Here is a 27,514-nt window from a genome sequence, read left to right on the forward strand (position 1 = left end):
AATTTTTTTTCCATTTAAGCCCAATTATATTCCACAACTTATCTCTTTATATTCCTGTGCTCCCAAATGTTAATTTTTTTTTTTTTTTTGCAACAAAAAGTGTCAAATTACATTTTCGTTCAGTGAAAATGCCGCTTCCTGGCATAATACTGCAACGGTCTATGCTGGCAGACTGGTCACATCCCTCATCAAATGTGTTTTCCCACTGACCTGTATTGCAGAAAAGGGGGTGAGGTGTGCCTGACCAGGTCTGTGTAAATCACAGAGAGCAGTGGGTCTTTTGTTATGCCTATTATACTGCAAAATCATATTTCTGATCACAAGAAAACATGACAATAATGGAGATTGTTTGTATAATGCCTGACTATACTTGTTTCTATTTGTTTAATTTGGTTTAAAATTTTTGTTCCTCATTACACAAGGGAATGTATTATATGTAAGCAGACTGCATCATTATGCAATAATTTGACCGTCCTTCAGGTTTACAACATGTTTTATAATTACAACAAGTTACTAAGTTTTTTGCAAGGACAGGATTATCTACATTGTATGGTGGAAATAAGCACATCTAATCAGGAATTATAATAGTGGGGGGGTTTTCATTTTAAACCAAAAATGAAAACGGATTTTACCACAGAAATCCCTGCGGCGGGAAAAGTAAGTGAAGATTTCTAAGGAATTTTTAAGTTTCTTATGAATTGTCTCCTTTAACGACTTCCCGCCCGGCTTATAGCAAAATGACAGCCAGGCGGTGGTTCAGTTATCCTGAGTTATCCTGACTGGGCACTAGGGATGCACCGAAATTTGGGCCGCCGAAACATATCGGCCGAAAATACCCTTTCCGGCAATTTGCCGAAAGGAAAAACGGCTGATAATTGAGCCGAAAATGGGGCAGGGCCTGGGCGGAGCGGAGCTCCGCCCCCGCCCCTGGTGCCGCCCATCATGGGAGAGCTATAACGCAGGAGGGCCGCCTCCGCCGCCTGGCTCAGTAGAGTGCCGGGAACATCACAGCTTTAATTTCAATAGCTATGTGTTCGCCCGTCGCGCGCCGTCGCATACAGCCCCTCCCCCTTGTCCGGGGAACTGTGATAGACAGATTACCCTTCCAGATTGGAAGGGTGATCTGTCTATCACAGTTCCCCAGACAAGGGGGAGGGGCTGTATGCAGACGGCGAGCCGAGGGAACACACAGCTATTGAAATTAAAGCTGTGATGTTCCCGCCGCTCTATTGAACCAGACGGCGGAGGCGGCTCTGCTCTCTCTTTGCTGCATCACTGGCTGCACGGGGGACAAACACACTGGCTGCACGGGGGACAAACACACTGGTTGCACGGGGGACAAACACACTGGCTGCACGGGGGACAAACACACTGGCTGCACGGGGGACAAACTCACTGGCTGCACGGGGGACAAACTCACTGGCTGCACGGGGGACAAACTCACTGGCTGCACGGGGGACAAACACACTGCCTGCACGGGGGACAAACACACTGGCTGCACAGGGGACAAACACACTGGCTGCACAGGGGACAAACACACTGGCTGCACAGCGGACAACACACTTATCTCTTTTATCATGTCGCCAGTCTCTGACCACCTCCTGTACCAATGCCGCCAGTCTCTGACCCTCTCCTGTACCATGCCGCCAGTCTCTGACCACCTCCTATACCATGCCGCCAGTCTCTGACCACCTCCTGTACCATGCCGCCAGTCTCTGACCACCTTCTATACCATGCCGCCAGTCTCTGACCACCTCCTGTACCATGCCGCCAGTCTCTGACCCTCTCCTGTACCATGCCGTCAGTCTCTGACCACCTCCTGTACCATGCCGCCAGTCTCTGACCACCTCCTGTACCATGCCGCCAGTCTCTGACCACCTCCTGTACCATGTCCCCAGTCTCTGACCATCTCCTGTACCATGTCCCCAGTCTGACCACCTCCTGAACCATGTCCCCAGTCTCTGACCACCTCCTGAACCATGTCCCCAGTCTCTGACCACCTCCTGAACCATGTCCCCAGTCTCTGACCACCTCCTGAACCATGTCCCCAGTCTTTGACCACCTCCTGAACCATGTCCCCAGTCTCTGACCACCTCCTGTACCATGTCCCCAGTCTCTGACCACCTCCTGTACCATGTCCCCAGTCTCTGACCACCTCCTGTACCATGTCCCCAGTCTCTGACCATCTCCTGTATAAAAATATTTTTTAAAAACAGTCATTTTCGGTATCGGTGCTGTTTCGGTATCGGTTTTTCGGTTTTCGGCCTAGTGTAATTTTCGGTATCGGTTTCGGCACCAAAAACCCATTCGGTGCATCCCTACTGGGCGCCATATGACATCCTTCAGGATAACAGCCACCGTGCGTCTATGGGGGTGCGCATCTCGGCGATTGGTGGAGCGGTGTGTCAGTCTGACACACCGCTCCACCAATCTTGGTAAAGAGCCTGTGATGGAGGCTCTTTACCACGTGATCAGCCGTATCCAATCACAGCTGATTACGATGTCAACAGGAAAAGCCGTTGATAGGCTTTTCCTCACTTGCGCCTGACAGACGTGAGTAGAGGAGAGCAATTGGCGGCTCTCCTGGTGGGGGGGGTCTGCACTGATTATTTATCAGTGCAGCCCCCCTTAGATGCCCGCACTAGACCATCAGGAGAGCCACAAGGACCACCAGGGAAGGGGGCAACATGTGGATGGCCAGGTGTGTATCCCATGGCCATCCACATGTGCAAATTATGCCCAATCTGTGCCAGTCAGTGCCCACAAATAAGCGCTGACTGGCACCATTATATATCATGATGCCCAGCAGTGCCGCCAATCAGTTACATCAGTGCCCATCCGTGCCACCTATCAGCGCCACCCATAAGTACCCATCAGTGCCACCCATAAGTACCCATCAGTGCTGCATACCAGTGCCCATCGTCAGTGCCTGTCAGTGCCACCTCATCGGTGCCCATCAGTGCAGCCTTATCAGTGCCTGTCAGTGCAGCCATATCAGTGCCTTTAAATTAAAGTAAATTTTAACAGAAACAAAGAAAAACTTGTTTGCTGTGTCAGTCACAGGATTTCGGTAAGATGTTGGGGGAGATTTTTCTTAAAAAACACCCAACACCTGGACAAAAGCTCTCTACCTCTCCCTGAGTAGAGGGAGAAGCCAGAGCGATCAGTGGATGCCGCTCCGTTCCCCACCACCTCTGTACGGCGATTTGTCACAGCTCTCCTCCTCGCCGCCTCTCCCTCCACACACATGCCAATCCCATCGGATCGGAGGCCCGCGCTCGCATGGGAAAATACTCTTTTTTTTTTTAAAAGAGGAGGGGAGCGCTATGGGAATACGGAGTGGGCGTAGCTTAGCGTGGCTTTGGCGTGCAGCAACGTCCAGCGCGGGAGTACTTTTAAAAGACTCAATTTTTGCTGACTGCAGCTGTCGGAGAGACACAAAAGCAAAAAAGGGACATGTCAGTGGTGACAGGCATTTCCTTGGCACATTTACAGAAGCATTAGGCTGAGTGTTAATAGTAGCAACAGTTGCTGGACTATTTGCTCAAGCAGTAAATTCAATTTCTTCTGGTAGTACCTTTGCATTTGTTCATCGGGCTAAGGTCAGAAGGAGAGGTAGAAACACCCCCAAAAAGGGCTTAAAAGAAACTCCTTCAAGCGCTAAACAGCCTAAACTCATCTCTACACTGGCATCCTCCCCTGAGAGTTCTGGGGTGGCCAGTCAGAGTAAGCGATCGGGGCTATCAAATATTGCAATTGTTTTCAACACTGCAGCCCCTGTCTATATTACTGAAGAGGGTTTTTCCTTAAGCCATGATAGGATTGGCTAGCAGCTTTAATTGCATCCCAGAATGGGATAAAATGCGACGGAGGACCCTCAAACTGAGGATGTGGGGGCAGGAGATAATGAATTTCCCTCAGAGGACCGGGAAAAGGCTGATGACTCCTCTTCTGAGGGGTTAAATGCGGGGGGGGGGGGGGGGGGGGGGATCAGCTTCGCAATCTGAAAGATTGATGGTGCAATTCTTACTGAATTTGTCCACTCCACATATTTGCTACTCTTCATTGAGTTGGTTGATATGCTCACTTTTTGTTTGGGTTCACTAAAGCCTCCTCAAGCTGCGCATGCCTTTCCTGTCCATTCATTGCTGGAAAGGCTTATGTATTCTGAATGAGATCACCCAGATAAGCATTTTGTTTTTTTCTTCCTATAACGTTTTAATACCTTATCCTATGGAGGAAAAATTCACTAGAAAGTGGGAGATACCAGCAATTGTCACTGCTATATCCTCTGTGAATGAAAGTTTGACTTATCCAATAGACAATTCTCAAATGCTTAAGGATCCAACGGATAATAAGATGGGAATTCCTATTAAAAGCAAAACAAAAAAACTAAGTTTTTTCTGAATGACTCAACCTGCGCTAGCAGTAATTGGTGTATGTCAATCTTTGAGAGACCAGTTTAAACAGGTGCTCAAGGTTATTCTTGATCAGCAGGCCCAGGATTTAGCTGAGTTACCAGCGGCATTATGTTTGGCAATAGACGCCATGAGAGATTCTATTCTTCAAGCCTTACACCTTACTCTTGGGCTGGTGCATAGGCATAGAATCTTATGGTTGAAAAATTGGTCAGCCGAAGCATCATGCAAAGCTCCTGGCTAGTTTTCCTTTTCACGGTGAATGGCTGTTTGGGGACGATTTGGATAAATACATCCAAAAAGTTTCTAGTGGAAAAAGTACCCTTTTGCTAGTTAGGAAAGGGAGTAAACCTATTTTATCTAACAAGCTTCTTCTCCAGTGCCAAGAGCATCTGCCTCCAGGCAGTCACGACGGCCTCCGCCATCAAGTCTAAGAGGGAAACTGAAGTCTCCTTCTGAGGGGGTGCTCGAGGGGGGGGGGGGGGAGGAGACTTCTGCAGTTCTCAGTGGTCTGGCAGGATGAGTGTCGGAGCCTACGGCCACATCACTCTGAATGTGTCTGATTTAGTCTGATCTCAGAGGCTGAGCAGAGTCGGGCCTGGTCAGTACCTGGACGGGAGACCGCCTGGAAATACCAGGTGCTGTAGGCTGCAGATGGGTGACTTCCTCAATAACTCTAGGGTACAAACTTGAGTTCTGAAAGTCCCCGTCTTATCGTTTTCTCAGATTCCAGAGGGAAAGAAGTCTCTCTTTCAAGCATTGGACCATCTTTTGTCTCAAAAATGTGATCTTAGTGGTTCCTATGCAAGAGCAGGGATTGGGATTTTATGTAAACCTTTTCACGGTACCAAAACCAAGTGGATATGTCAGACCCATTCTAGATCTCAAAGATCTGAACTGGTTTATGAATATCTGCTCTTTTCCCATGGAGTCAATCCGATCAGTGGTCTCCATCCTACAAGGTGGAGAACTTCTGGCGTCAATAGACATCAGGGATGCATACCTTCATGTGCCTATATTTCTTACCAGAAATATCTACGTGTTTAGGTAGAAAATCAAATTTTTTAGTTTGTAGCTCTGCCTTTCGATCTAGCTACTGCACCTCAAGTATTTACAAATGTCCTGGCCCCTCCTGTAGCTGGATTAAGGCCCCAAGGTATAACAATTATAGCCTACCTAGACGATCTGCTCCTGATAGACCAGTTGGTAGCCCGCTTAGACCAAAGTATGATCTACAGTCAACTACCTGGAATACCTAGGTTGGATTCTCTAGAGAACTAGAGAAGTCCTCCTTAAAAAACGATCAAGGAGATTGGAATACTTGGGTCTGATTATTGATACAGCCCAGAAAAATGTATACTTGCCCCAGGCGAAGATCAGTGCCATAAAGGAACTGATTCAGGTGGTCAAGGCAAAGAAGAATCCTTCTATTCGACTTTGCATGAGGTTGTTGGGAAAGATGGTGGCTTCATTCGAGGCTGTTCCTTATGCTCAGTTTCATTTGAGGCTGCTGCAAAACAGTATCTTATTGGCTTGGAACAAGGAGGTCCAAGCTCTAGATTTCCCAGTTGGTGGTTTGATAACCAAGAATCTGCAGAAGGGAAAATATTTCCTACCAGCTACCTGGAAGATGGTAACAGATGCCAGCCTTCCGAGTTGGGAGCAGTCCTGGAAGAGGCGACTGTCCAAGGGAAATAATCCAGATCAGAAACAACCACGCCCATCAGCATTCTAGAGATCTGGGCAGTACGCTTGACCCTGAGGGCCTGGACGTTCAGATTACGGAATTGTCCTGTCAGAATCCAATCCAACAATGCCACAGCAGTGGCCTATATCAGTCCAAGGGGGCACAAGAAGTCGTGCAGCCTAGAGAGAGGTGGATCATATCTTAACTTGGGCAGAAAACAATGTACCTTGCATATCGGTAGTATTTATTCCGGAAATAGAAAATTGGTAGGCGGACTACTTGAGTCGCCAGCAGTCGTTCCCAGGAGAATGTTCCCTTTACCCCGATATCTTCCTGGCAATATGCCGAAGATGGGGGATCCCAGACGAAGATCTGTTTGCATCCAGGTTCAACAAGAAAATTGACAACTTTGTGTCAAGAACAAGGTATCCACTAGCATGCGGAACAGATGACTTAGTGTTCCTGTGAAATCAGTTCTCACTGATTTATGCATTTTCCTCCTATTCTGCTGCTTCCATGACTGCTTCGCAGGGTCAAGCAGGAAGGAAGATCTGTGATTCTTGTGGCCCAGAAGATCTTGGTATACAGAGATCATAAGGATGGTGGTAGGGGACCCCTGGACTATACCACCATGTCCAGACTTTCTCTCGCAAGGTCTGGTATTCCATCCTACCTTACAAACACTAATTTTAATGGTTTGGCTATTGAGTCCCACATTTTGAAGAAACGTGGGCTGTTTCGGGTCCAGTGTTATTTACCTTGATTAATGCAGGGAAGCTGGCTTCCAGAGTCATACATTAGAGTATGGAAAGCATATGTCTCCTGGTGGGAATCCAGGGGTTGGCACCCCAGGAAGTATGTCTTAGGTAGAATCCTTGACTTTCTGTAGATGGGGTTGGAAATGAAGCTGGCCTTGTGTAGTATCAAAGGCCAGGTCCTCTGCCTTATCGGTATTATTTCAGCAACCACTTGCTTTGCATTCTTTGGTTCATAGCTTTATTCAGGGGTAACGTGGCTTAATCCTCTGTTTAAGTTACCCCTGGCCTGGCACTGACAGCTGGACGGCTTTCTTCAGGGCCCATGCGCCGATGACGTCGGCGCAAGCGTATATGGTAAATATCTCCTAAACCATGCAGATTTAGGAGATATTTACATTACCTACAGGTCAGCCTTATTATAGGCTTACCTGTAGGTACAAGTGGTGTAACTAGGTTTACAACCACTTTAACCACTTCCTGGCCAAGCCATTTTTTGCGATACAGGACTGCATCCCTTTAACTGACAATTGCGCGATCGCGCGACGTTGTACCCAAACAAAATTGATATCCTTTTTTCCCCACAAATAGAGCTTTCTTTTAGTGGTATTTGTTCACCTGTGATTTTTACCTCTACGGTATCTTTTGTGTGTTTACACACACACAAATCCCCATTCCCTCTCTGTCAGGAGTGATCGGGGGTGCTCGGCAGACATCGTGGCCACTGGGCACGCCCATCAGCTCCTTAGGAACTCTATAATCCTTTAACGCGCCCGCTGTACAGCTACGACAATTTGCACAGGAGTGCCATCCAATGATGGCAGGCAGTCGGCAAGTGGTTAAACTGTACATATCATCAAACCTACTTAGTGTATCCAGCTGAATTATACGTTTTTCAGTACAAACTGGGCTTTCAATTGGTGGTATTGGTAATGGATATCTTCTATTTTTTTTCTTGCTATTACTATAACCTAGCAACACACAATAAATTCTCTGATGCAGAACGGACATAGCCCACTGTCTATGGGTGGTTGGATGTAAACGGACCTTATGTTTTTTTCCATCCTTCTGTCATCCGATTTGATCTGCAAGACGGATGGGGAAGGGATGTCGGTGGCTTTCAATGGACACATGTCCCTTGACATCCTACATTTCATAGAGAGCAATGGATGATCCGATCAGGTCCACCTGAAAAACTGACAGGCAGAGCTGATTGGTCCATCAGTGTGATGGAGGCCTACTAAAACTGGTGCACACAAAATTTGGTAAAGCTCTGCATGGTAACCAATCAGTGTTTCATTAATTGAACAAGCTGAAATTAGAAGTTGATCGGTTATTATGTACAGCTACACCAGCTGTACATAATACAGCTGCACCAGTTTCTGTGTGCACCAGTTTTGGTAACCTCACCTCCCCCCCCCCACCCCCCCCCCGTATCTTTTTTTTTTTTTTTGTCCATTCAAGAGCAGCAACAAAAAAGCACGGGAGTGGGGCTGTACAGTGACTGATTACTGTGATAGCCAATCAGAGAGCATTGTGCTCTCAGCACAAATGCACAAAAGCATATATGCAGCCCCATGGAAAAAAACTGCATATATGCATATGCTCACTGGAAAGGGTTTAAGCAGTTAGAGAGGCAAATGACTGCAAATGCAAGATGTTAATTGTTTAAAGCCAGTCCTTTATTCTACTAATAGCCTCCCATACTTATTCTTTATTAGTTTTGTTGTAGAGTAATGCTGTGTACACACATCTGGACATTCCGACAACAAAATCAATGGATTTTTTTCCGACGGATGTTGGCTTAAACTTGTCTTGCATACACACGGTCACACAAAGTTGGTCAGAAATTGCGAACGTAAAGAACGCGGTGATGTACAACACGTACGACGAACTGAGAAACACGAAGTTCAATAGCCAGTGTGGCTCTTCTGCTTGATTCCGAGCATGCGTGGAACATTGTGCGTCTGAATTGTGTACACACGATCGTAATTTCCGACAACAGATTTTGTTGTTGGAAAATTTGAGATCCAGATCTAAATTTTTGTGTGACGGAAATTCCGATGGAAAATGTCAGATGGAGCCTGCACACGGTCGGAATTTCCAACAAAAAGCTCCCAAATCTGACAGTGTGTACGGGGCATTAGACCACAGTTTCTGAACCTGACATGCTTTTTTTGTTTCAGCTTTAAAGGGCCATGTTGTTACCATAATGTACTGAAATATAGCCATGCTGTAGAAGAGTAATAATTATCTTTCAAGCAGGTGTCAACTCTTGTAGACATGCAGTTGCAGTGGCATTAGGAGCTGTGTTGATAAGCTTTTGTTAGCCTCAGATGGGTTTTGGATTCCCAAAAAAGCTTATGGGAATGCAAAACCTACTTGAAAAAGATTAAATGTCGGTCAAATGCACCTATTAAGACCTACAAATTAAGAATGATCTCGGAAGCGTCTACAATCAATGTCAAACTGATGCATGCGCCTATGGTGCTAGTCAATGAAACACACAAATAATTGTATCAGCTACCTATTATAGTTCTGCCTTGCTGCAGAATTAAATTCTGATCTTTGTATTTATTTATTTTTGCCAGGAACATACAGAAAACCCTATATCGCTTTAATTGATGGAATAACGATGGGAGGTGTAAGTAAAATGTGTACCTGTTATATAATGACACAAAATGGAAATTTTGTTAAAAGTCATCTATTACTTTAATGAGCTCCAAGTTTTTAATACATGTTTGTGACTAGAAGAAAAAAACACTTTAGCGCTAAAGTGTCAGAAACAAGTGTGTATAACAGTTTTGATCATCCTTCCATAAACATTCATGTTTCCACAAATAGTCAGGGAGGCTTCTAGGCCAGGGGTGTTAAACTCCATTTCATCGCTAGCTGCATCAGCAGTATGGTTTCCCTGAAGGGGCCAATTGTATCTAGGGTGTGCTATGTACAGAGTTCAGGATTACACTACATACAGCATGGATGCTCAACATGTGGCCCTCCAGCTGTTGCAGAACTACAAGTCCCATCATGCCTCTGCCTTTGGAAGTCATGCTTGTAACTGTCAGCCTTGCAATGCCTCATGAGACTTGTTGTCCCGCAACCACTGGAGGGCCACAAGTTGAGCACCCATGACATAGAACGCAGAGTTCAGGAGTGCGTTATGTACAGAGTGCAGTTCCAGGGGTGCCCTATGCACAGGGTGCAGCATTCAGGGGTGCACTGTGTACAGTGTGCAGGGTTCAGCAGTGCGTTACGAGTTCAGAGGTGCGCCTGGTGCAGGGTTTAGGAGTGTGCTATGCACTGTGTGCAACCCCAACCCCCTCCCCCCCAAAGCTTCCTCGCATCTCTGCTACTTAGCCTGGCTTTAGTACCTCCCTGTGTATGTGGCTCTGCCTCACCTTGCAGTGAGATCGTTCTCGCTCTGATTCTGGAGATCTGTCCCCACTGTGTGTGCATGCATAGATTTGATCCAGGAGTCGCTGGGAGCAAAACTGTCCCTTGTAAATACAGAAGGCTACTGTGTTTACAAGGGATAGCGGAAAGAGGAGGGTGAAAGCCGGATGTGGCGGAATAGAGATCTATTTCCCTCCCGGCTTCAAAGCTGGGTGCGAGGGCCACATGACAAAGACTGTCGAGCTGGATTCGGCCAGTGTGCCTTGATTGACATGTGTTTTAGGCCTTGCTGCCCTCTTCAGATCAGGAAAATCTTTCAAACTAGACATGAAAAACAAAAAAGAGTGCAAACCAGCCTGGTGCATTATTGAAAAGGAATATACATAAGAAATCTGCTCACAAACCAGCTTGGCCATGGGTGTAAATGTAAACCAAATGGTTGGTCTAACAGTGGACCACACAGGTGAAGAAACAGACTCATGGGACACTTTGTGGCAGATGTGGTAGCTAACGTATTTCAAGAGACATGCTCTCTTCGTCTGCCAACTTGTTTGTAAGTATAAGATATTTCTCATCTGTTCCTGTCCATGAAAAGTGAGGGGATTGCAATAAAAATCAGACAGAAATTCTATTCCTTCCCCAATGAAGAAAGATAGCTGGAGTTGGGCTTTAATATGAACTCTTCACTTAATGCTAACCTTTAAATTCAAACTAAACTCATAACTGTAATTACCTGATTATCACCATTGCAAAAGGTATACAAAAACTACCATTGCAAAGAATGAGCTTAAAAATGTTACCAAAAAATATGACTGATAAAACGCAAACAAACTGACTGCACCAAAAACCCAGACACCTAGATTATGTCAAAAACTACTGATTAATTTTCTCAACTTAACCCCGACTTTACACCCAAGTAATACAGTAAAACAATCCAGTGGGGAACATAAAAGAGCCTTTTCTGCCTAATAAAGATATTAGTAGACACCTCTTTTTAATGGCTGCTCTATGGCAGAAGGTTACCTTTTAAATATTTAAAACCTAACTTGAGCTTTGCTATCACTTTAACCACTTTCAGACCGGACCATTTTGCTGGTAAATGACCAGAGGTCTTTTTACACTTTGGCACTGCGCTGCTTTAACTGGTAATTGCGCGGTCATGCAATGTTGTACCCAAACAAAATTTGCGTCCTTTTCTTCCCACAAATAGAGCTTTCTTTTGATGGTATTTGATTGCCTCTGCGATTTTTATTTTTTGCGATATAAACGTAAAAAGACCGCAAATTTTGAAAAAAAATGATATTTTCTACTTTTTGTTATTAGAAAAATCCAATAAACTCAATTTTAGTCATACATTTAGGCCAAAATGTATTCAGCCACATGTCTTTGGTAAAAAAAAAGTCAATAATTGTATATTTATTGGTTTGCGCAAAAGTTGTCACATCTACAAACTAAGGTACGTTTTCTGGAATTTACGCAGCTTTTAGTTTACGACTGCCTATCTCATTTCTTGAGGTGCTAAAATGACAGGGCAGTACAAAACCCCCCCAAATGACCCCATTTTGGAAAGTAGACCCCCTAAGGAAATTGATAAGAGGCATGTTGAGCCCATTGAATATTTTATTTTTTTGCCTCAAGCGATTGAATAATGACAAAAAAAAAATTTTTTTTTTTTTTTTACACAAAGTTGTCACTAAATGATATATTGCTCACACATGCTATGGGCGTATGTGAAATGACACCCCAAAATAAATTCTGCTGCTTCTCCTGAGTACGGGGATACCACATATGTGGGACTTTTTGGGAGCCTAGCCGCGTACAGGGCCCCGAAAACCAAGCACCGCCTTCAGGCTTTCTAAGGGCGTAAATTTTTGATTTCACGCCTCACTACCTATTACAGTTTTGAAGGCCATAAAATGCCAAGATGGCACAAAACCCCCACAAATGACCCCATTTTAGAAAGTAGACACCCCAAGCTATTTGCTGAGAGGCATGTTGAGTCCATGGAATATTTTATATTTTGCCACAAGTTGCGGGAAAATTACAAACTTTTTTTTTTTTTTTTTTTTTTCACAAAGTTGTCACTAAATGATATATTGCTCATGCATGCCATGGGCATATGTGAAATGACACCCCAAAATAAATTCTGCTGCTTCTCCTGAGTACGGGGATACCACATATGTGGGACTTTTTGGGAGCCTAGCCGCGTACGGGGCCCCGAAAACCAAGCACCGCCTTCAGGCTTTCTAAGGGCGTAATTTTTTGAGTTCACTTCTCACTACCTATTACAGTTTTGAAGGCCATAAAATGCCAAGATGGCACAAAACCCCCACAAATGACCCCATTTTAGAAAGTAGACACCCCAAGCTATTTGCTGAGAGGCATGTTGAGTCCATGGAATATTTTATATTTTGCCACAAGTTGCGGGAAAATTACAAACTTTTTTTTTTTTTCACAAAGTTGTCACTAAATGATATATTGCTCACGCATGCCATGGGCATATGTGAAATGACACCCCAAAATAAATTCTGCTGCTTCTCCTGAGTACGGGGATACCACATATGTGGGACTTTTTGGGAGCCTAGCCGCGTACGGGGCCCCAAAAACCAAGCACCGCCTTCAGGCTTTCTAAGGGCGTTACAGTTTTGAAGGCCATAAAATGCCAAGATGGCACAAACCCCCCCCCCCCAAATGACCCCATTTTAGAAAGTAGACACCCCTAAATTTAGGGGTACACTAGTGAGACTAGGTAATAAATGGCGGGTGCCCTGAAACTATAAAAAAATAACTAACCAACCAGCGTCACCTGTAACAGTTATATGGTGATCACTGGTGAAAGGGTTAACTAGGGGGCAATCAGGGGGCTTTATGCGGTAGTATATGGGGGTCCCTGGCGCTATAAAAAGCTGCGGCGAACCTAAATACCTACCTGCCTAACTAGCGTCACCTGTGACACTAATACAGCGATCAGAAAAACGATCGCTTATTAGGCTGGGTTCACACTGGAGCGATGCGGGAACGCCACGAATGCGCGGCGGGTTCCCGCATCGCATGCCTCCCGGCGGCAGTTCACACTGCCCTATGCGAACTGCTGGGAGTGTCAGTGAAATGTTAATGACACCCCCAGATCAGTTCGCATATCGCAGTGCGATCTGCAAACTCGGATCGCATGGTGTGAACACCCATGCGATCCGATTCTGCTGCGGGCCAAAAAAAGGGTCCCGTGCGAATTTGCGGCGGGTGCGGCGGGTGTGGCGGGTGCGGCGGGTGCGGCGAATGGCTGAACTCGAATCGCACAGAGATCGGATGTGATTTGCACTGCAGTGCGGTGCGAATCACATTCGTTCTCATAAACCGCTGCAATGTGAACCCAGCCTTAGTGACACTGGCGACGGGGGGTGATCACGGGGTTAAACCTTTATTGGGGGGGTTAGGGGGGTACATTAGAACTAAAGGGGGCTAACCCTAACTGCCCTAACAGTTATTACAGTCACAAATGACACCAATGCAAAAAAAAAAAAAAAAAAAAAAAAAATGACATTGGTGTCACTGTGACTGGGGGGCAGGGGTAATTGGGGGGGGTGATCGGGGGGTAAAGGGGGGGTGTGAGTGTGCCTGGCATGTTCTACTGTGTGTGGGATGTGTTGGTGCAACTCACTGATCCGCTCTCCTCCGTGTCGGAACGAAAAATACCGACACGGAGGAGAGAATACATCACTTCCTCTCCTGTGTTTACATTACAGGAGAGGAAGTGATGTCACCGGGGATTTCCATTCGTCGGGAGCGATCGCGAGGGGGTGGCCATGAATGAATGGCCGTCCCCTCGTCCGGGATCGCTCCCGAACGAAAACCGACCGCCGCAGGCACCGGGCGGGGGCCCGATCGGGCCCCCGACCCGCGGGAGGCAAAGGACGTACATGTATGTGCTTATGCCTGCCCGTGCCATTCTGCCGACGTACATCGGCGTGCGGCGGTCGGCAAGTGGTTAAATAGTTTGTTTGGGCCAAGCTGGCTTTAAAATGACTGACTAGTTAAACAAGTCTATGTCAAATAAAAGGTAGATCTGTGTTTCAGGCTCCTCTGTATCATAAAATAGAGCTCCACTCCGTCCTGCAACTCCTACATAAATCCACATGCCATTGCATTTATTAGAACCAACAATGTAGATATGCATTAGGAAGAAGGGAGCCTACAGTATAAAGAGGCTGCAAAAATGTTTCAAGACAATTTTAGAAATCTGGCAAAATTCTGCTTTGTTTGAACTTGATTGCATGCTCGGCTATAACGCATTTGCTTGCGTGAGAAGTTGAAATACTGACGTAAAAAGAAGACCACTCGGTAATGCCTAAGTAAACTGTAAGCATTTATGTACACAATTGCCAATATTGTTACTGTTCTGACATTTTACAATCAGAGGATTGGAAAAAACGCAGTGATGTACTGTATGTTGAAGGATTGATCTTGAAAGCAAACAAAGAATAATGCACCATATTACCTTGAGAGATGTTTGTTTTTACTGTTAAACAATAGGCTGCAAACTTTGGTGCTAATGCCATATAAAGGAACTGTTTTAACACTGTAAAATGTGTTGGAAACCAGTGTTGGATTTAAAGAGGGGGGAGGGGGGCAAATGGTGAAATTGCCCTGGGCCCCCTGCAAGAAAAGCCCATTTAAAATGTGTGCCTGTCACTGAGAGAACAGACCAATTATACTATTTACATGTATTTAATTCAAATTTATCGATCATTTAACCTTTCTATGTATATATAACTTGTCAATTTCAATGACATTCAATAAATGGACTTTGATGTGTAAACTTGGTGATTACCTTTTTTTTTTTATTTATTTTTTTTTTTTTTTCCATTTTGTGTAAGAGTGGCCAATCTAACCTTAAAGTGGTGTTGCCACCAAAAAATAAAAAAGTGATTAAAAAACATTTTTACTCACTTCTAAATACCTGTTGCTAGGGGGTCCCTCGTAGTCTGCCTTCTTCCTTGCCCGGGCTGGTGACATCACTTCCCCTCGTGCCGCACAGTCATGTGGGACCTGTCACGTGTCCCAGATGACTGTGTGGCATATAACGGCACCCTGCGCCACTCGCGCATGCGCAGTGGGTGCCCGGCTGTGAAGCCACAGCTGGGTGCCCACAATACAAATGACGGCGCCGCGAGCAGAGCGGGAACAAGGGTGGGCTTCATTCCCCCGCATCACTGGACCCTGGGACAGGTAAGTGTCTGACTATTAAAAGTCAGCAGCTGCAGTATTTGTAGCTGCTGACTTTTTTTTTTTTTTTTAGGGCCACCCCACTTTAAGTGCTTCCCTCCAGGAACTAAATTTGGCCCTTTCACTAAACAGATCTTTTAACCACTTTCAGACCGGACCAATTTGCTGGTCAAAGACCAGACCACTTTTTGCGATTCGGCACTGCGTCGCTTTAACTGACAATTGCGCGGTCGTGCGACGTGGCTCCCAAACAAAATTAACGTCCTTTTTTTCCCACAAATAGAGCTTTCTTTTGGTGGTATTTGATCACCCCTGCGGGTATTATTTTTTGCGCTATAAACAAAAATAGAGCGATAATTTTGAAAAAAACGCATTATTTTTTACTTTTTGTAATAATAAATATCCCCCAAAAATATATAAAAAAACATTTTTTTCCCTCAGTTTAGGCCGTATTCTTCTACATATTTTTGGTAAAAAAAATCGCAATAAGCGATTATTGATTGGTTTGCGCAAAAGTTATAGCGTTTACAAAATAGGGATAGTTTTATAGCATTTTTATTAATAATTTTTTATTATTTTTTTTTTTACTAGTAATGGCGGCGATCTGCGATTTTTATTGTGACTGCGACATTGTGGGGGACCCATCGGACATTTTTGACACATTTTTGGGACCATTGTCATTTATACAGTAATCACTGCTATATAAATGCAGTGATTCCTGTGTAAATGACACTGGCAGTGAAAGGGTTAACCAGTGGGTGGCAGTGTAGGGGTTAAGTGTTCCTAGGGGTGTGTTACTAACTGTGGGGGGGTTGGGCTTTCATTTAGTGTACACTGATCTCTGCTCCAATCACATGGAGCAGAGATCAGCGTCACTAGTTGCTAGGCAGAATGGAAAAATGTTGTTTATACAGCATTTCCTCCATTCGGCCGCTCCGTGAGACGATCGCGGGGATGCCCGCGGCGATCGAGTCCGCGGGTCCCGCGACCGGACTCACGGCGGCGCGCTCCCGATGGCACGGCGGCAACGAATATTGGACGTACATGTACGCCAATATGCCTGCCCGTGCCATTCTGTCGACGTACATCGTCGTGCGCTGGTCGGGAAGTGGTTAAACACACATCACTTAAATCATTTTGATATTTTTTTTTACTTTGCACAATAAACCATGCAAAAGTGTAGAACACAAAACCACGAACACTGTGTACAGAAAGGTAACTTAAATAGTTACATAGTCAGGTCAAAAAAAAAAGAGTTCAACCAATAGAAAAAAACAAATAGAAAACCACCACATACGCAATCCTGTACCTACAGTTGATCCAGAGAAAGGCAAAAAAAAACAACGTAACCACTAAAGGACCAGCTGCCGCAATTATACTGCGGCAGGTTGGCTCTCCTGGGCAAAACGCCATAGCTGTACGTCGGCCACTTTAAGACCACTAGGGAGCGTGTGCCTGGCGGCCTCGATGTCCTCCGGGCACCCATGATCGCTTATGAGAAAGACACAATGGAGACCTGTCAATGTAAACAGACAAATCTCCATTCTGTCAGGGTAGAGGAGACAGATCTATTGTTCATACTAAGTATGAACAGCGATCGGTCTCCTCCTCCAGGCAGTTCCATCCCCCCACAGTTAGAATCACTCCCTAGGACACACATTTAACCCCTTGATCACCACCTAGTGTTAACCTATTCCCTGCCAATGACATTTATACAATAATCAGTGGCTGTTCTTAGCTCTGATCGCTGTATAAATATCAAAAGTGTCAAAATTTGTCTGATCTGTAACCTGCAATGTCAAATGGCAAATTATATCCTGATTCCCCTGGAGGCAATGCATTTGGAATGCATTTTTGAGGCTGGGTTCATGCTTAATACGGATGTGACTGGCTCTGTTTCGGGGACGAATCAGGCCCAAATTTTTGCCTGAATTCGGACCTGAAACTGAGCCAAATCTTCACAGGACCCCTGTGCAATCTGCTCTGCAGCCGCCACGGAGATGTATAAACCGGCTCCATTGAGAGCCGGTCACATGCTCCTGTCATTCGAATTGGATGAGGGGAATGCCGCATCCAATTCGCACTAGTGTGAACTCAGCCCGAGGGAGCAACTGACTGCTTACTGAGAAGAAGCCTTTCCATATGTGGAGGTTAAATCTCTTTTTCTCCAGACACAAAGAGTGCCTACTGTTTCTTTGTAATAACCTGAATGTCCCAAAGGACTCAGTGTTTAGTTTGACTTAATTGTTTCATCAGTGATCTTTAGGTATAGGAGTGTTCAGGCTGTTTAAGCTTTTGGTAACTTATTTGACTTTATACTTCCCCTTTTTTTAGGTAGCATACTTATCATTACCGGTTTTAAGTTTTAAATTTTTATGTCTACTTCCCTTGAATTGTCTTCAAACTATCTATTTTTATTATTTTATGGTGGGCTATTTTTTGTATGACCACTAGATGGAGTGTAGGCTTTTTTGGGCTTGTTGTTAAATTGTGTTTTTGCACTCATATACATTTGCAATTTTTATAATTTTTATTATTTTATTTCCTATATATTTGCCTTTTATGTTTTTTCCCCAATCGTCTTTCAGGACAGCCACCTTAGAGAGACACCGGCTCCTCCCCTCTGAGGAAACACCGCCTTCAATTTCATAATTTAAGCCTCCTCCTCCCTTCGTTCCTCAGTTATGGTGTTTCCTCCGGCGGGGAGACATCGCCAAGGAACCTTAGGCTAAATTCGGTTGGTGAAACTGAAGCCACCCGAGCGGAGCCCTGGCCCCGTTCGGCTATCCGACCGTTCATCGGTCGGTCCAGGACAGTCCTATCAGCGGGGAGCTGTAGTGTTCGTACTGTCCATATACCCTAAACTCCGCTTGGGGAAAGCGGGAAGTTTATGGGGTCGTCCGTTCGTTCACCCGCGGGGGTTTCAACGGAACAAACAGTCCAGTCGGCTGGGGAAGCTGAATACTCGACTGACCTTTACACGCACTCCAATCTTCGCTTGGGGAAAGCAGGAAGTCTTTGGAGAGGTTCATCCTTGCGTTTCGCCCAGTGGGGTGCTGAACGAAGGCGTCCAGGGCCCCCCTGCGTACGCAGCCGGCTGGGAGCTGGAAGCCGGACCGGTAGGCGGGCGACGTCAGTTCCGGTGGGGGCGGACCCCTTCGTTCGATCCGCGTCTTCCGGTTCCGGACGCGGCACGTGAAAGGGAACCTAGCGTTCGGCTGGTGCGGCCTCTCTTTTCACAGTTGCACAGGTAGCTGTTAGAGGCGCATTCGTACCACGCTTCCTCAACGGGAGAATGTCCGAGGCAGAGGCTTCAAAAACTCCTGGAGATAATAGCACCAGCCACTCGAAGGTAAGAGGAAACCTGGGGAGGTGTTCCCTTACTTGTATCCAGTAGCTCCACTGGTGTTCCTCCTTGGTGGTCGGGGGGAAGGGTAGTGTGTCTGGGATCCTGGTGATGGTTGATCCTAGGGGGGGCACTCCCGGTGGTCCTCTATGTAGCGCTGGTGTTGCTGTTTTTTAGGCTCATGCTGCCCCTTCCTGTATTTTGTGTCTTTCAGAAAGCCACGAGCAAGTCCCCCCATGGTTCTAAGAAGAAGTGCCCTTCGTGTAGAACGTCTATGGGAGACTCTTGGTCTAAAGCTATTTGCAAACAATGTGTTGAGGATTTACTTAAGGAACAGGCAGTAGAGCAGGGTGCAGATCTGGTAGCTTCTATGAAGGAACTCTCTGGTACCTTTCAGTCCTTCCAAAACTTTTTTTCCAGTTTTCAGTGGCCCCAGCCTCCGAGCACTCCTACACCAGCGCAGCAGAGTGTACCATCCAGCCCTGTGGATGTTCCTCCTGCAAGGGGAGAGAATTCAGAGGGTCCCAGGGAGGAAGCTGAGGAGGAAATTGACAGTGTCGTTTCAGACTCCCAGGGGGAGTCTGACGCAGAGATGCTGGATGGGGAATCCAGCAGAATCTCGCGGTATAAGCTTTCCCTGGAGGAGGTGGATGAGCTCTTGGGAGCGATTCATACCACTTTAGGTATTCAAGAAGAAACTAAGACATTGTCACTCCATGATCGGATGTACAAGGGCATGGGGGAACAAAAGAAGCGGGTGTTCCCAGTGCATGACGTCTTGATCGATACCATCAAGAAGGAATGGCGGGATCCCGAAAGGAAACCTTTCTTTTCTGGGGCATTAAGACGTAGGTTTCCTTTTTCGGAGGAAGAGACTCTCGTCTGGAATAAATCTCCCAGACTAGACGCTGCTTTTTCCCAGGTGTCCAGACACACTGATCTATCTTTTGAGGATATGGGGGTACTGTCTAACCCTATGGATCGAAGGATGGATTACCTTCTTAAGAAGGCCTGGGATTCGTCACAGGGAAATCTTAAGCCAGCCATGGCAACCACGGTGGTGGCCCGCAACATGGAGTATTGGCTCACCCAGATTAGCGCACACATTGAAGCAGGGACAGCAAAGGAGACTATTCTATCCTCCTTTCCCATGCTTCTTAAAGGGATAGCCTACATAGCGGACGCTTCGGCGGAATCCGTGAGGATGTCGGCAAGGTCCTTGGCCCTGACCAACTCTGCCAGGAGAGCCTTATGGTTGAAGACCTGGCCTGGAGACAATGCATCCAAACTTAAACTTTGTGGAATCCCCTTTACAGGAGATCTACTGTTTGGACCAGGCCTTGAAGCGGTGCTAGATCGCACAGCAGACAAAAGAAAGGCCTTTCCTGTTAAAAGGAAAATTGGGGAACAAGCCAAAAGAAAGACTCGTCCCCAGAAAAGGGTTGTACCACCCCGTACGGTTCAGCAGAAGAAAAGTTGGGGACTCAAAAGCAAGGGCCCCGGGGGAGCAATTTTTCGCCCTCCTGAACAGCCCAAAAAATCTCAGTGACAGGGTCACGGTGGGAGGAAGATTGGGGGCCTTCCTCCCACAGTGGGAAATGATTTCCTCCAATCAGTTTGTCTTGGGGATCGTCAGAGGAGGTTACCATTTGGAGTTTTCGGAACTCCCTCCTCTGAGGTTCCTTGTCACCGAGCTGCCAAAATGCGCAGAAAAATCATCTGCCCTTCTTTCCTCTCTTCAGGAGTTGGAAGAACAGGAGGTGGTAGTACGGGTTCCAGTAGGAGAGACAGGCAGAGGCTTCTACTCTCACGTCTTCGTGATTCGCAAGCCTTCGGGAAAGTTCAGGCTCATCCTGAACCTGAAGCCCCTGAATGTCTCAGTTACCTACAGAAGGTTTCGGATGGATTCGGTTTACTCAGTAAAAGCACTCCTACCTCCGAACTGCTTCATGGCATCAATAGATCTGAAAGATGCATACTTGCATATTCCAATCGCAGAGTCCCACCAGCGTTTTCTCAGACTGGCAGTGAGAACTCCAATGGAAGTACTACACCTTCAGTTCAGAGCGCTTCCTTTCGGACTATCCTCTTCCCCCCGAATCTTCACCAAAGTGATGGCAGAAGTTCTGGCATTTCTGCGTCTCAGGGGAATCTCGGTGATCGCATATCTCGACGATCTCCTTCTGTTTGCCCCTTCCCCAGCACAATTAATTCAGGATTTACAGGTCACAAGAAACCTGTTAGTAAGCCTGGGTTGGCTCCTGAACCTGGAGAAATCCAACTTAATCCCTTCCCAGAGGGTCACTTTCCTAGGGTACGAGTTGGACTCAACAGTACAAAGGGTCTTTCTTCCTTTGGAAAAAATTCAAAAGATAGACAGGGCTCTGTTGTGTCTTCAGGGCAACCACCAGATCTCCATAAGGAAGATCATGTCAGCGCTAGGGTTGCTGACATCCGCTCTTCCAGCGGTTCAGTGGGCAGGGTTACATTACCGCCCTCTACAATTATTTGTGCTGAAGATTTGGGATCACAGCCAGGAATCTTTGGATTCTCTGGTTTCGATTCCAGATCAGGTAAAGAGGTCCCTCTGGTGGTGGAGGAAGGGAGCAAATTTGTCCCAAGGTCTAGAGTGGGTCATGCCAACCTCCAGGGTGGTCACGACCGATGCAAGCAGCTCAGGTTGGGGGGCACACCTAGACTCCCAATTAATACAGGGTATTTGGGAAAAGAGGGACTCGAGGAGATCCTCGAATTGGAGGGAGCTGAGGGCAGTAGATCTAGCTCTCAGAACCTTTCAGAAGGAGCTCCGGGGGAAGCACGTAAGGGTAAGGTCGGACAACTCCTCGGTGGTAGCTTACATCAACAGACAGGGGGGCACCAGGAGCAAGTCCTTATGGGCCCTAGCGGAAGCCATCCTCAGATGGGCCGAAGCAAATATCCTGTCCCTTTCAGCAATCCACTTGAAGGGAGAACAAAATCAGGTGGCAGATTTTCTCAGCAGGAGAACTCTGAGAGAAGGCAATTGGGTTCTCAAGCAGGAAATATTCGAAATGATCACCCGGAGATGGGGGATTCCTGCAATAGATCTCTTTGCCGCAAGGGAAAATGCGAAGGTAGCAACGTTCTTCTCCATAAACAGAGGGGACGGGGCATTGGCGGTGGACGCACTAGCACAGAGTTGGGGTTTCTCCAGGTGCTATGCTTTCCCCCCTCCAGTGCTCATTCCAGCAGTATTAAGGAAATTTCAAGCGGAGAATACTACCCTCATTCTAATTGCACCTCACTGGCCCAGGAGGCCGTGGTTCTCGATCTTGAAGGGCCTGTCTGTAGAACCCCCCTGGATTCTCCCAGTGCAGGAGGATCTCCTGTCTCAAGGTCCGGTGTTCTGCCCTCAGGTAGGACGATGGAACCTGGCAGCGTGGCTTCTGAGGAAGAATTGCTAAAAGCCAAGGGCTTCTCAGACCGGTTGGTAGCCACTCTTCTAAACTGTAGGAAAAAGGAAACCCAGTCCATTTACTTAAAGGTATGGAAACGGTTTAACAGCTGGTGTTCAGAGGGTTCCTTCAACGTGCATAGCCCTATAGCCATTCTAGAGTTCCTGCAGGCAGGGGCGGATAAGGGGTTAGCGCTTGGAACACTAAAAGCTCAGGTTTCCGCTTTGAGCGTGTTTTTAGAGAAACATCTAGCGTCAGATCCTTGGGTCGTAAGGTTCTTCAGGGCCCTAGGTAGGCAAAGACCAGCTTCAAGCTCCCCCTTCCCGGTTTGGGATCTTTCTTTAGTTTTACAGGTTCTCACAGGGGAACCTTTTGAGCCGTTAGAATCTTGCTCATTAAAGCTGATCACTCTCAAAACGGTGTTTTTGGTGGCGATCACTACAGCAAGAAGAGTAAGTGAACTCGAAGCCCTTTCTGTCAGGGCTCCCTTTTTTCAGGCTTTTCCGGATCGTCTGGTTTTGAAGATAGATCCGGCCTTTTTGCCTAAGGTAGCTTCTAGTTTCCACAGGATGCAGGAGATTGTGCTACCTACATTTTGTTCAAATCCAGTTAGAGAACAGGAACACATGTTTCACAGACTAGATGTTAGAAGATGTGTTCTTTATTATTTAGACTGCACAAGTCAGTTCAGAAAGACAGATTCACTTTTTGTTTTATTTTCAGGGGCCAGGAAGGGTTCCAAAGCCTCTAGACGTACCATAGCTAGATGGTTAAGGTTAGCCATTGGGCAGGCATACGTGGCAGGGGGATTAGATCCTCCAGCGGGCATTAGAGCACACTCAACCAGGGCCGTGGCAACTTCTCAGGCAGAGTGGGCTGGTGCGTCTCCGGAACAGATCTGTAGAGCTGCAACGTGGTCCAGTTTTTCTACGTTTGTGAGACACTATAGACTGGATCTTCTGTCAGCCAAAGACCAAGCCTTTGGTCGAAAGGTGCTACAGGCAGTAGTCCCACCCTAAGGTAATATACTCGCTTATCCTCTCTAAGGTGGCTGTCCTGAAAGACGATTGGGGAAAAATGGAATTACGTACCGGTAATGTCCTTTTCCAGGAGTCTTTCAGGACAGCACCGGTTCCCACCCAAATTGTTGCAGATCATCGGGAACTCATTGCATGAGATCGTCAGGTAAGACTTAAAAAGTTTATTTGTTTGACGTGTTCTTGTGTCTCCCCAGTTTGGCCGGAGGTACTCTGGAAGAACTGAGGAACGAAGGGAGGAGGAGGCTTAAATTATGAAATTGAAGGCGGTGTTTCCTCAGAGGGGAGGAGCCGGTGTCTCTCTAAGGTGGCTGTCCTGAAAGACTCCTGGAAAAGGACATTACCGGTACGTAATTCCATTTTTTTTTTTTTTTTTTTTTTTTTGTTTACCTCAATCTAGCCATCATCAAAGTGCGATCATTAAGATATGTATATTATATCCTGCAATCTTTTTCAGCCCTTTATTTTCCAATGTGGATGTTTCTGTGGAATGGTTTTGGAAGTATTTGCTTATTTTTATAATTGTAAACACTACATAGGCTTGGCGCTTGGATGTTATGGCGATGGGTAAACATTCAAGCAGTATTTAGACTTGGCACATGTCACCCAGCCCATCCTCTGATGGAAGTCACATGATGAGTGATGCAATGCGTTGGGTAGAGCCTAGGAGCATCATCACGTAGACCATAAGCAGCACGGAAATGGGATCTATGTTATCCTGTGTGTTTTTTATATGCAGCTTTGATCTTTTTCAAATGTGAGTGCAATCTCTTCTAATAAACTGGTCTTTTATGGCAATATTACACTATAGCAGCCTTTATTTGCTTTGAGCACTTGGACTGGGTAAATAGAACCAATCCCTTAAAGTGATACATACCTGTTTATGGAAGGAGTGGATAAGCGTAAATTGGAAGAGACCCCAAACCTATCATTTTGTCCCTGTGATCTGGGGAAGGCACGTCTAACCTGTATTTATATATAGATCCACGATCTACAGTGTGGGCTCATCTTGCCACATAGGTGGATCACTTTTGAGTGTGGAGTACAGCACTGAAGTTGCGGCATCACTTCTTCACATGTAGAAGTTTGGCTTGAATACAATTATTTTATTTAGGACTCTTATGCCCCATACACATGATCAGAAATTCTGTCAGAAAAAACTTGGATAATTTTTCCAACAGAATTCTGCTCAAGCTTGCCTTGCATACACACAGTCACACAAAAGTTCTCGGAACTTTCGACCGTCAAGAACGTGGTGACGTACAACACTATAACGAGCCGAGAAAATGAAGTCCAATGCTTCCGAGCATGCGTAGAATTGTTTCCAAGTATGAGTAGGAATTTTGCACGTCGGAATTTGTACAGATGATCGGAATTTCCGATTGGAACTTTTTCCGACTGAAAAATAGAGAACCTGCTCTCAATCTTTTGCTGGCTGGAATTCTGCCAGCAAAAGTCCGATGGAGCATACACACGGTTGGAATTTCTGACCAAAAGCTCACATCCAACTTTTGCTGGCAGAATTTCTGATCGTATGTGTGGGGCTTTACACTGTGTTTAAAGAGGAGGTCCACCTAAAAAAAAAAATATTAAAAGCCAGCAGCTACAAATACTGCAGCTGCTGACTTTTAATAAATGGACACTTACCTGTCCCAGGGTCGGCAGCCGAAGCCTATTAGTCTTTTCGGCCCTCGGCAGCTGCCGCCGCCATCCTCTGTAAGGGAATCAGGAAGTGAAGTGTTGCGGCTTCACTTCCCGGTTCCCTACTGTGCATGTGCGAGTCGCACTGCGCGTCTTAACTGGTCCCCGCCATCTTCTGGGACTCCTGTGTGTCCCAGCAGACAGCGCGGGGGGACGGGAAGAGGTGTAGACTCCTGTGGGAGTCTATGCCCGAAAGTGGGTGCAAATACCAGGTATCTGCACCCCCCTCCCCCCTGAAAGGTACAAAATGTGACACCAGAGGTTCAATTTTTGTGTGAACCTCCGCTTTAATGTGTTTTTGCACATATGTGTTTGGATATTCATTTCTATGAAAATGTTGTTTTGTTTAATACAACACTTTTATTGGTATTTTTAATTTATATTATTATTTGCATTCTAATCTCAGCAGCACAACACATTCTTATTCAAAACTAATTCTATCATATACCAGATGTGGGAACACATACGGTGGTAGCAATCACTGAGTATTTGTTTAAGAGCACTGCTTTAGTTTGAGGTATAGTTGGCTGCTCACGAGGATCTGTTTGTAGATAGGTCACACTGTTCATGCAGTTCTTCACCCACATAGTCTCACAGTTCCACAAACACAGTCCCGTCCTACTATGATGTCATGTAAAAGGTGGATACCACCCTGACTTCTTGGGTACCGGTGCCACAAACAATACTTATTGTTTCTGGCACCAGTGGATACTCCCTAGTTTCCCTGTGTATGCATATTACTTTGAGGGTCTTATGTATGGGGCCAACTCTCCCAGCTACTCCAGTATGAACAAGGGTAACCATACTTTCCGAGTCCAGTAAGGCCTTGATGTGAATCTTATTCACCCAGATGTCACACTATAAGCACCCCTCAGTTAGATACAGGTGGGCATCACAGACCCTCTAAGTGTAGCAGGAAATCCTCACTTTAGTTGTGCACTCCATGGGCTCCTCATGCAGGTGACACTGAGCCTGGATAAAGCCACAGGAGTGACACTGCCAGCACAGCAGGTTCTCATTGCCGTTTACCAAAGAATAACTCTGAGACACTTGAGTGGTCACTCCCTGGCTCTCATGAGTGCTAGTTCCCAGGTTTGGGTGTGGCTTTGCTTTCCTCGCTGGTAGAGTTCCTCTGGACCTGGCAGGTTTTGGGAGGTTCTCCACCACAGTGTATGTGTTCTAAGACCATTTTTACAAATGGTCTCACCAATGCTGAGGATCATTGGCAGGGACCACAAGTTCCCAGTCCAACATGACTCGCTCCACCCTATAAGGACCAGACAACGCCTCTGGCTGCATCCAGTTCTTGACCAAATGAGCCAGGATGTACATTGGGGACCTGAGCAGCCAGTCTGGATGGTACCTCCAGCGGTGTACCCCTTGGGCCCACATAGTGGCAGTCACCCCAAGCTGGGCCAGGATGTCCGTCTTCAGTTGTACATAAGTATTGACATCATCAGACAGTAGGTCAAAATAGTTTTTTTTTGTGGATTTCCAGCGACAAAAGGGGCAATAAGGCCAGCCCGCTGTTCTTGCCCCCCTCCACTGTTCTCTCAAAAGTATACAGAAATGCCTGCATGTCATCACGAGGAGTTTGTTTCTGCAGATAGTAGCTGACTCTTGTGGCTACCTGGTCGCTAGGAGCAACAGACACTTGCTCCCATCTTTGAGAGAGATGCTGCATTGCTTCCTGCAAGGCGACCATGTGTACTTGAGTGATTTTATTGCTGGACTGTAAGCTGGGCAGCCAGTAAGTGGGTGTTTTCCTGCTGTGCCTGTGTCAGGGCTTGTTGTTGAGCCAGCCTCTCATGGCAGCTGTTTTCCTTTTCAAATATCTCCTGCTGGCATGTCTGAGTATGCTCATGGCATCAGTTGACTTCCACGGCGGCCTGCTGCTGAGCGGGTATTTTCTCCCAGGTGGCTTCCTGATGGGCTGCCATGCTCTGAACCAGGGCTTTTAAAACTTCTTCCATGCCACCTTCAGAGGTTTGAAACACTTGTGCTTCTTTGACCTAGGGCATGCAAAAAACGAGCACTGTCCCTTTAAATGTCAGTTTCGCTTCTAATGGCTTTTATGACTAAATTACCCACATCCTTCACCAGTTGTTATCTTTAGCAGCCCAAGATCATCAGCAGAGTACATTGGTAAAAACAAAACAGTCCACACTCCTGGTACAAATCAAGCTTCTTGGTTCACCACCCAAAATACTTGTCCCTTGACAGAGTTATGTCCCTGCCTGAATTTGGGGTGCCAAAGGCAGTCAAAAGCAGTCCCCTGTCAGGCCTGGACTCAGCCCTTCCTTCTAACGTCTCTGAGCTGACCGCTCAGCTGTCGTCTAATTGCCAGCTCCTATCTCTCCACAGTGACTAACCTGTTGATGATATACTGCTCGTCAGTTCTGCCTACTTAAGCTGTCCAGCGCAGATGATCTCTGCCTTTGCCTTGGTCAACATCACAGAGGCTATCTCCTGTTTTCCTGTTAAAGACTTGCTTGGCTGACATTCCTGCTGGCTCCA

At 46.3% G+C, this 27,514-nt stretch overlaps 1 protein-coding gene and 1 pseudogene across 2 annotated transcripts in view; both read left to right on the forward strand.

The window, feature by feature from the left end:
• Positions 1-27,514, forward strand: part of HIBCH (3-hydroxyisobutyryl-CoA hydrolase) — a 215,789-nt gene that overhangs the window by 53,376 nt on the left and 134,899 nt on the right. For both annotated transcript variants that reach the window (XM_077448677.1, XM_077448678.1), the window contains exon 6: positions 9,452-9,504. In XM_077448677.1, coding sequence (XP_077304803.1) covers positions 9,452-9,504 — 53 coding nt within the window. The remainder of the gene's footprint in view (positions 1-9,451; positions 9,505-27,514) is intronic.
• LOC143925890 (5S ribosomal RNA) lies at positions 4,950-5,068 on the forward strand (annotated as a pseudogene).

This window comes from Lithobates pipiens, unplaced genomic scaffold, assembly GCF_037356315.1.
Source record: "Lithobates pipiens isolate NorthernLeopardFrog02 unplaced genomic scaffold, aLitPip1_a1.2 Scaffold_22, whole genome shotgun sequence".
NCBI lineage: Eukaryota > Metazoa > Chordata > Amphibia > Anura > Ranidae > Lithobates > Lithobates pipiens.